Source organism: Schistocerca piceifrons, chromosome 6 (genome assembly GCF_021461385.2).
Source record: "Schistocerca piceifrons isolate TAMUIC-IGC-003096 chromosome 6, iqSchPice1.1, whole genome shotgun sequence".
Lineage (NCBI taxonomy): Eukaryota > Metazoa > Arthropoda > Insecta > Orthoptera > Acrididae > Schistocerca > Schistocerca piceifrons.
Window position 1 is genome coordinate 276,363,557 of NC_060143.1, and position 9,644 is coordinate 276,373,200.

Genomic DNA, 9,644 nt, shown 5'->3' on the forward strand with positions numbered 1-9,644 from the left:
GCAGCAGCGGTCAAGCCAGCAGCAGCGGTCAAGCCAGCAGCAGGGATCCAGCCAGCAGCACCAGCAGCAGCAGCCATTGGAGAGGTCGCAGCGGTCCAGCAATCAGCAGCGCTCCAGACGGCAGCAGCGGTCCAGCCATCAGCCATCAGCAACGATCCAGCCAGCAGCAGCGGTCCAGCCAACAGCAGAAGTCCGGCCATCCAGCCAGCAGCAGTGGTCCAGCCAGCAGCAGCGATCCTCTCAGCAGCAGCAGCAGCAGCAGCAGTAGCACCAGTCGCAACAGTGCAGCCAGCAGCAGCAGTCCAGCCAGCAGCAGTAGTCAAGCCAGCAGCAGCGATCCAGCCAGCAGCAGCAGCAGCAGCAGCAGCATCGGTAGCAGTGGTCACGGTGGTCCAGCAAGCAACAGCGGTCGGTCCAACCAGCAGCAGTGGTCCTGCCATCCAGCCAGCAGCAGTGGTCCAGCCAGCAGCAGCGATCCAGACAGCGGCAGCAGCGACAGCAGCGGTGGCAGAGGTCGCAGTGGTCCAGCCAGCAGCAGCAGCCCAGTTAGCAGCAGATGTCCAGACAGCAGCAGCAGCAGGAGCAACGGTAGCAGCAGCAGCAGTGGTCCACCCAGCAGCAGCGGTCCAGCCAGCAGCAGCGGTCCAGCCAGCACCAGTGGCCCAGCCAGCAGCAGCAGCCGTGTCAATGGTAGCAGCGGTCTCAGTGGTACAGCCAGCAGCAGTGGTCCAGCCAGCAGCAGCGGTCCAGCCAGCAGCAGCGGTCCGGCCATCCAGCCATCACCAGCGATCCAGCCAGAAGCAGTGATCCCACCAGCAGCAGCAGCAGTGGTAGCAGTGGCCACAGTAGTCCAACCAGCAGCAGCAGTCCAGCCAGCAGCAGCAGTCCAGCCAGCAGCAGCAGTCCAGCCAGCAGCAGCAGTCCAGCCAGCAGCAGCGGTCAAGCCAGTAGCAGGGATCCAGCCAGCAGCACCAGCAGCAGCGGCCATTGGAGAGGTCGCAGCGGTCCAGCAAGCAGCAACGCTCCAGACGGCAGCAGCGGCCCAGCCATCCAGCAATCAGCAACGATCCAGCCAGCAGCAGCGGTCCAGCCAACAGCAGTGGTCCGGCCATCCAGCCAGCAGCAGTGGTCCAGCCAGCAGCAGCTTTCCAGCCAGCAGCAGCTTTCCAGCCAGCAGCAGTGCTCCAGCCAGCAGGAGCAGTCCAGCCAGCAGCAGCAGCACTAGCAACGGTAGCAGCGGTTGCAGCGGTCCAGGCAGCAGCAGTTGTCCAGCCAGCAGCAGTGGTCCAGTCAGCAGCAACGGTCCAGCCAGCAGCAGCAGCAGTAGCAACGGTAACAGCGGTTGCAGCGGTCCAGGCAGCAGCAGTTGTCCTGCCAGCAGAATTGGTCCAGCCAGCAGGAGCAGTCCAGCCAGAAGCAGCGGTCCAGCCAGCAGCGGCAGCACCAGTAGCAATGGTAGCAGTGGTCGCAGCAGTCCAGCCAGCAGCAGTGGCCTAGCCAGCAGAAGCAGTCCAGCCAGCAGCAGCGGTCCGGCCATCCAGCCAGCAGCAGTGGTCCAGCCAGCAGCAGTGGTCCAGCCAGCAGCAGTAGCCCAGCCAGCAGCAGCAGCAGTAGCAATGGTAGCAGTGGTCGCAGCGCTCCAGCCAGGAGCAGTGGTCCAGGCAGCAGCACTGGTCCAGCAGCAGAAGTCCGGCCATCCAGCCAGCAGCAGCGGTCCAGCCAGAAGGAGTGATCCCACCAGCAGCAGCAGCAGCGGTAGTAGTGGTCACAGTAGTCCAGCCAGCAGCAGCAGTCCAGCCAGCAGCAGCGGTCAAGCCAGCAGCAGGGATCCAGCAAGCTGCAGCAGCAGCGGTAGCAGCAGTCGCAGAGGTCCAGCCAGCAGCAGTGATCCAGCCAGCAGCAGCGGTCCAGCCAGCAGCAGCAGCAGCAAAGGTATCAGCGGTCGCAGTAGTCCAGCAAGCAGCAGTGGTTGAGCCAGCAGCAGCGGTCCAGGGAGCAGCGGTGGTCCAGCCATCTAGCGAGCAGCAGGAGTCCAGCCAGCAACAGCGATCCAGGCAGCAGCAGCAGCAGCAGTAGCAGCAGTCATAGCGGTCCAGCAAGTAACATAGGTCCAGCCAGAAGCAGCGGTCCAGACAGCAGCAGCAGCAGCAGTAGCAATGGTAGCAGCGGTTACGGCAGTACAGCCATCAGCAGTGGTCCAGGCAGCAGCAGCGGTCCAGCCAGCAGCAGTGGTCCAGCCACCAGCAGTGGTCCAGCCACCAGCAGTGGTCCAGCCACCAGCAGTGGTCCAGCCACCAGCAGTGGTCCAGCCAGCAGCAGTGGTCCAGCCAGCAGCAGCAACAGCAGCAGTAACGGTAGCAGCGGTCGCAGCGGGTGCAACGGTCCAGCCAGAAGCAATGGAACAGCCAGCAGCATCGGCCCAGCCACCAGCAGCGGTCCGCCAACCCAGACAGCAGCAGTGGTACAGCCAGTGGCAGGGGTCCAGCCAGCAGCAGCGGTGCAGCCAGCAGCAGCGGTCCAGCCAGCAGCAGTGATCCAGCGAGCAGCAGCAACGGCGGCAGCGGTCACAGCGGTCTAGCCATCAGCAGTGGTCCAGGCTACAGCAGCGGTCCAGCGAGCAGCAGCAGTCCATCCAGCAGCAACAGCAGTAGCAACGTTAGCTGCGATCGCAAGATGTCTAGCCAGCAGCAGTCGTCCTGCCAGGAGCAGCAGTCCAGCCAGCAGCAGCAGTCTGGCCATAGAGCCAGCAGCAGCGGTCCAGCCAGCAGCAGCAATCCAGCCAGAAGCAGCAGCTGCTGCAGTAGCAGCACTCGCAGGAATCCAGCCAGCCACAGCGGTCCAGCCAGCAGCAGTGATCTAGCCAGCAGCAGCAGCGGCAACAACAGTAGGAGCTGTCACAGCGGTCCAGCCAGCAGCAGTGCTCCAGCCAGCAACAGTGGTCCGGCCAACCAGCCAACAGCAGCTATCCAGCCAGCAGAAGCAGCAGCAGCAGTAACAGCAGTCGCAGCAGTCCAGCCAGCAGCAGTGGTCCAGCCTGCAGCATCGATCCAGCCAGCAGCAGCAGCAACAGCAGCAGCAACAACGTTAGCTGCGGTCGCAGTGGTGCAGCCAGCACCAGTGCTCCAGCCAGCAGCAGCGGTCTGGCCATCCAGCCAGCAGGAGCAGACCAGCCAGCAGCAGCGATCCAGTCAGCAGCAGCAGCAGCATCTCGGTAGCAGTGGTCGCAATGGTCCAGCCAGCAGCAACGATCCACGATGCAGCAGCGATCTAGCTAGCTGCAGCAGCAGCAACAAGGGTAGCTGTGGTCGCAGCAGTCCAGCCAGCAGCAGTGGTCCAGCCAGCAGCAGCGATCCAGCCAGCAGCAGCAGTGGCAGCAGCGGTAGCAGCGGTCGCAGCTGTCCAGCCAGCAGCAGTGGTTCAGACAGCAGCAGCGGTCTGGGGCATCCGGCCAGCAGCAGTGGTGCAGTCAGCTGCCGCAATTCAGAGAGCAGCAGCAGCAGGAGCAGCAGCAGCGGTAGCAGCGGTCACAGCGGTACAGCTGACAGCAGCAGTCCAGCCAGCAGCAGCGATCTAGCCAGCAGCAGCAGCAGCAACAACAGTGGCAGCGGTTGCAGCGGTCGAGCCACCAGCTGTGGTCCAGCCAGCAGCAGCGGTCCAGCCACCAACAGGAATCTGGCCATCCAGCGAGCAGTAGAAATCCAGCCAGCAGCAGCAGCAGCAGCGGTAGAAGTGGTCGCAGTGGTCCAGCCAGCAGCAGCGGTCTAGCCAGCAACAGCGGTCCGACGATCCAGAAAGCAGCAGTGGTCCACCCATCCAGCCAGCAGCAGTGGTCCAGCCAGCAGCAGTGGGCCAGCGAGCAGTAGCAGCAGTAGCAACGCTGGCATCGGTCGCAATGGTCAAGCCAGCAGTAGAGGTCCAGCCAGCAGCAGTGGTCCCGCCAGCAGCAATGGTCCAGCAAGCGGCAGCAGCAGCAGTAGCAATGGTAGCAGTGGTCACAGCAGTCCAGCCAGCAGCAGTGGTCCTGCAAGCAGCAGTGGTCCAGCTAGCAGCAGCGGTCGGGCCAACCAGCCAGCAGCAGCCGTCCAGCCAGCAGCAGCGGTCCAGCCACTAGCAGTGGGCCAGAAAGCAGATGCGGTCCAGCCAGCAGCAGTGGTCCAGCCAGCAGCAACGGTCCAGGCAGCAGCAGCGATCTAGCCATTAGCAGCAGCAGCAGCAACAGCGTTGGCTGCAGTCGCAGAGGTCCAGCCAGCAGCAGTGGTCCAGCCATCAGGAGCGATCTGGCCATCCAGCCAGCAGCAGCGGACCAGCCAGCAGTAGCGATCCGGTCAGCAGCAGCACCAGCAGCTCAGTGGTTGTGGTCGCAGTGGTTCAGCCAGCAGCAATGGTCCAAGCAGCAGGATCAATCTTGCCAGCTGCAGCAGCAGCAACAACAGTAGCTACGATTGCGGCGGTCTTACCAGCACCAGCGTGCTGGCCATCCAGCCAGCAGCAGCGGTCCAGCCAGCAGCAGCGATACAGTCAGCAAGAGCAGCAGCAACAACGGGAGCAGCGATCACAGCCGTATAGCCACCAGCAGTGGTCCAGCTAGCAGCAGCAGTCCATCCAGCTGGATCGGTCCAGCCATCCATCCAGCTGCAGCCGTCCAGCCAGCAGCAGCGGTCCAGCCACTAGCAGTGGTCCAGCCAGCAGCAGCAGCAGTAGCATCGGTAGCAGTGGATGCAGCGGTCCAGCCAGCAGCAGTGGTCCTGCCAGCAGCAGTGGTCCGGCCTTCCAGCAAGCAACTGCAGTCCAGCCAGCAGCAGCGATCCAGCAACCAGCAGCAGCCGTAGCAGCGGTAGCAGTGGTCACAGGGGTCCAGCCAGCAGCAGTGGTCAAACCAGCAGCAGCGGTCCAGCAGCAACAGCAGTCCGACTATTCAGCCAGCAGGAGTGGTCCTGCCAGCAGCAGCAATCTAGCCAACATCAGCAGTAGCAGCAGTAACAGCAGTCGCTGCGGTTCAGCCAGCAGCAGCGATCCAGCCAGCAACAGCGGTCCAGCCAGCAACAGCATCAGTAGCAACTGTAGCAGCGGTCGCGGCAGTCCAACCAGCAGCAGTGGCCCAGGCAGCTGCAGCGGTCCAGCCCACAGCAGCAGTCAGGCAAAGCAGCCAGCACCAGTGGTCCAGCCAGCAGCAGCAGTCCAGCCTGCAGCAGTGGTACAGCCAGCAACTGCAGCAGTAGCAACAGTAGCAGCAGTCGCAGCGGTGCAGCCAGCAGCAGTGGTTCAGCCAACAGCAGTAGTCCAGCCAGCAGCAGTGGTCCAGCCAGCAACAGCTGTCCCGCCAGCAGCAGCTGTCCAGTAAGCAGCAGCAGCAGTAGCAACAGTACCAGCGGTCGCAGCAGTCCAGCCATCAGCAGTGGTCCAGCCAGCAGTAGTGTTCCAGCCAGCTGCAGCGGTCCGGCCATCCAGCCACAGTAGCAGTCCAGCCAGCAGCTGCGATCCAGTCAGCAGCAGCAGTAGCAGCAGCAGCGATAGCAACAGTCACAGCAGTTCAGCCAGCAGCAGCGGTCCAGCCATCAGCAGCTGTCCGACAATCCAGGCAGCAGCGGTCCAGCCAGCAACAGCGGTCCAGCCAGCAGCAGCAGCAGCAGCAGCAGCAATGGTAGCAGCGGTTGCAACTTTCCAGCCATCAGGAGTGGCCCGCCAGCAGCAGCGATAAAGCTAGCAGCAGCAGTAGCAACAATAGTAGTAGTGGTCGCAGCGGTCCAGCAAGCAGGAATGGTCCAGCCAGCAGCAACGGTCCAGCCAGTGGCAGCGGTCCGGCCATCCAGCCAGCAGAAGCAGTCCAGCCAGCAACAGAGATCCATCCAACAGCAGCAGCTGCAGCAGCAGTAGCAGCAGTCGCTGTGGTCCAGCCAGCAGCAGTGGACCAGTCAGCTGCAGCGGTCCAGGCAGTAGCAGTGGTCTAGCTAGCGGCAACGGTCCAGGCAGCAGCAGCGATCTAGCCAGCAGCAGCAGCAGCAAGAACGATAGCTGCGGTCGCCGTGGTTCAGCCGGTAGCTCTTGTCCAGCCAGCAGCAGTGGTGCGGTCATCCAGCTAGCATTAGCGGTGCAGCCAGCAGCAGCGATCTAGCCAACAGCAGCAGCAGCGGTTGCAGCGGTCGCAGCAGTCCAGTGAGCAGCAGTGGTCCAGCCAGCATCAGCGATCCAGCCAGCATTAGCAGCAGCAGCAGTAACAGCAGTCACAGCGGTCCAGCCAGCAGCAGCGATCCAGACTGCAGCAGCAGTAGAAACGGTAGCTGCGGTCACAGAGGTCCAGCCAGCATCAGTGCTCCAGCCACCAACAGCGGACCAGCCAGCAGCAGCGGTCCAGCTAGCAGCAGTGGGCCAGCCAGCAGCAGCGGACCAGTAAGCAGCAGCAGAAGTGGCTCGGGAAAAGGAGTCGCAGTGGTCCAGCCAGCAGCAACGGTCCAGGATGAATCTGCAATATAGCCAGCTGCAACTGCAGCAACAACGTCATCTGCAGTCACAGCAGTTCACCCAACAGCAGTGGTCCAGCCAGCAGCAACAGTCCAGCCAGCATCAACGATCCAGCCAGCAGCAGCAATGGCATCAGCGGCAGCAGTGGTAGCAGCAGTCGCAGCAGTCCAGCTGGCAACTGTGGTCCAACCAGCAGGATCAGTCCGGCCATCCAGCCAGCAACAGCGGTCCTGCCAGCAGCAACGATCCAGCCAGCAGCTGCAGCAGCAGCAGCAGCAGCAGCAGCAGCGGTAGCAGTGGTCACAGCAGTTCAGCCAGCAGCAATGGTCCAGCCAACAGCAGTAATCTAGCCAGTAGCAGCAGCAGCAACTTCGGTAGCAGTGGTCGCAGTGGTCCGGCCACCAACAGTGGTCCAGCCAGCAGCAGCAGACAAACCACCAACAGCAGTCCGGTCATCCGGCGAGAACAGCGGTCCAGCCAGCTGCAGTGAACCAGCCAGCAGAAACTGCAGTGGTGGAAGGGGTCGCAGTGGTCCAGTGTGCAGCAGGTGTCCAGCCAGCAGCAGCGGTCCAGCCAGCAGCAGCAGCAGCGGCAACACTGGAAGCAGCGGTCCCAGTGGTACAGCCAGCAGCAGCGATCCAGCCAGCAGCAGCAGCAGCAGTAACAGCAGTCACAGCAGTCCAGCCAGCAGCAGCGGTCCAGCCTGCAGTAGTGCTGCAGCCAGCAGCAGCAGCAGTATCAACGTTAGCAGCGGTCACAGCGGTCCAGCCAGCAGCAGTGGTCCAGCCAGCCGCAGCGGTCCAGCCAGCAGCAGTTGTCCAGCCAGCAGCACCAGTAATAGCAACAATAGCAGTGGTCGCAACGGTCCAGCCAGCAGCCGTGGCCCAGCCAGCAGCAGCAGTCCAGCCAGCAGCAGCGGTCTGGTCTTCTATCCAGCAGCAGTGGTCTAGCCAGCAGCAGCGATCCAGCCAGCAGCAGCAGCAGCAGCAGTAGCAGCGGCCACAGTGGTCCAACCAGCTGCAGTGGCCCACCCAGTAGCAGTGGTCCAGGCTGCCGCAGCAGTCCAGCCAGCAGCAGTGGTCCAGCCGGGAGCAGCAGTAGTAGCAACTGTAGCAGCGGTAGCAATGGTCCAGCCAGCAGCAGTGGTCCAGCCAGCAGCAGCGATCCAGCCAGCAACAGCTGCAGCAGCAGCAGTAGCAGCGGTCGCTGCAGTCCAGCCAGCAGCAGCGGTCCAGCTAGCAGCAGCCGACCAACCATCCAGCCAGCAGCAGTGGCCCCGCAAGCGGCAGCAATCCAGTGAGCAGCAGTAGCCGTGGTAGGAGAGGTCGCAGTGGTCCAGCCAGCAGCATCGTTCCAGCCAGCAGCAGCGACCCAGCCAGCAGTAGCAGCAGCAGCAGCAGCAGCAACGGCAGCAGCAGACTCAGCAGTCCAGCCAGCAGCAGTGGTTTAGCCAGCAGCAGCGGTCCACCTAGCAGCAGCGGTCCAACCATCCAGCCAGCAGCAGCACCCCAGCAAGTGGCAGCGATCCAGCCAGCAGCAGTAGTAACGGTAGCTGTTGTCGCAGTGGTCCAGCCAGCAGCAGCGGTCCAGGCAGCAGTAGTGGTCCAGGCAGCAGCAGCAGCAGTAGCAACGGTAGCAGCAGTCGCAGCGGTCCAGCCAACAGCAATGCTGCAGCCAGCAGCAGCAGTCCAGCCAACAGCAGCGATCCAGCCAGCAGGTGCAGCAGCATCAGCAGCCGTAGCAGCGGTCACAGCAGTTCAGCCAGCAGCAGCGGTCCAACCACCAGAAGTGAAATAGCCAGTAGCAGCTAAAGCAACAATGGTAACAGTGGTCGCAGCGGTCCAGCCGCCAACAGTGGTCCAGCCAGCACCAGTGGTCCAGCCACCAACAGCAGTCCAGAAGTCCAACCAGAAGCCGCGGTCCAGCGAGCTGCAGCTAACCAGCCAGCAGAAACAGCAGTGGTACAAGGGGTCACTGTGGTCACTGAGCAGTAGCGAATCAGCCAGCAGCAGTGGTCCAACCAGCAGCAGCAGCAACAACAACGGTAGCAGCGGTCGCAGCGGTCCAGTCATCAGCAGCGGTCCAGCCAGCAGCAGTGGTCCAGCCAGCCGCAGCAGTCATGCCAGCAGCAGCGATCCAGCATGCAGCAACAGTAGTAGCAACGGTAGCAGCTGTCGCAACGGTCCAGCCAGCTGCAGTGGTCCAGCCAGCAGCAGCGATCCAGCCAGCAGCAGTAGCCACAGCAGCAGTTGCTGTGGTTGCAGCGGTCCAGCCAGCAGCAGTTATCCAACCAGCAGCAGCAGTCCAGCCAGCAGCAGCAACAGTAGAAGCAGTCACAGCGGTCCAGCCATCAGCAGTGGTCCAGACAGCAGCAGCGGTCCAGCCAGCAGCAGTGGTGCAGCCAGCAGCAGTGGTCCAGCTAGCAGCAGCGGACCAGCCATCCATCCAGCAGCAGCGGCCCAGCAAACAGCCCAGCAAGCAGCAGCAATCGTGCCAGCAGCAACAGCTGCGGTAGCAGCGGTTGGACTGGTCCAGCCAGCGGCAGTGGTCCATCCAGCAGCAGCGGTCTGGCCATCCAGCCAGCAGCAGTGGCGCAGCCAGCAGCAAAGATCCAGCCAGCAGCAGCGTTCCGGCCATCCAGCCAGCAACAGCAGTCCAGCCAGCAGCAGCAGCAGTGGTTCCAGTGGTCACAGCAGTCCAGTCAGCAGCAGCGTTCCAGGCAGCAGCAGCGGTCCAGCGAGCAGCAACAGCAATGGTAGCAGTGGTCACAGCGGTCCAGCCAGCAGCAGTGGTCCAGCCAGCAGCAGCGGTCCAGCCAGTAGCAGCAGCAGCAGCAATTGTAGCAGCGGTCGCAGCGGTCCAGCCAGCAGCAGCGGTCCAGCCAGCAGCAGCGGTCCAGCCTGCAGTAGTGGTCCAGCCAGTAGCAGTGGTCCAGCCAGCAGCAGCGGTCTAGCCAGCAGCAGCAGTCTAGCGAGCAGCAGCGGTCCAGCCAGCTGCTGTGGTCTGACCATCCAGCCAGCAGCATCAGCTGCAGCAGCAGCAGCAGTCCAGCAAGCAGCAGGAGCAGCAGCTGCAGTGTTTCTGCCCGCCATCGCCAGGGCTAGCAGCGTGGGATTCTGGTGCTCGTGTTTGTCCATCTTTGTCCGTCTTCATCTGTGTTCGTCCGTCTTCTTCCGTCTTCGTCC

General features: G+C 63.1%; 1 protein-coding gene across 1 annotated transcript; it reads left to right on the plus strand.

Moving 5' to 3' along the window:
• Positions 1-242: 242 nt before the first annotated feature.
• Positions 243-7,859, plus strand: LOC124803272 (uncharacterized protein DDB_G0271670-like; the record flags this gene model as incomplete). Its single annotated transcript, XM_047264456.1, is given in 9 exon segments — positions 243-317; positions 1,722-1,784; positions 3,615-3,859; positions 3,945-4,134; positions 4,232-4,560; positions 5,666-5,911; positions 6,051-6,361; positions 6,472-6,800; positions 7,806-7,859. Coding segments are annotated over 9 exon segments (1,842 nt in total), but the record flags the coding sequence as incomplete, so codon positions are not given.
• Positions 7,860-9,644: the final 1,785 nt, after the last annotated feature.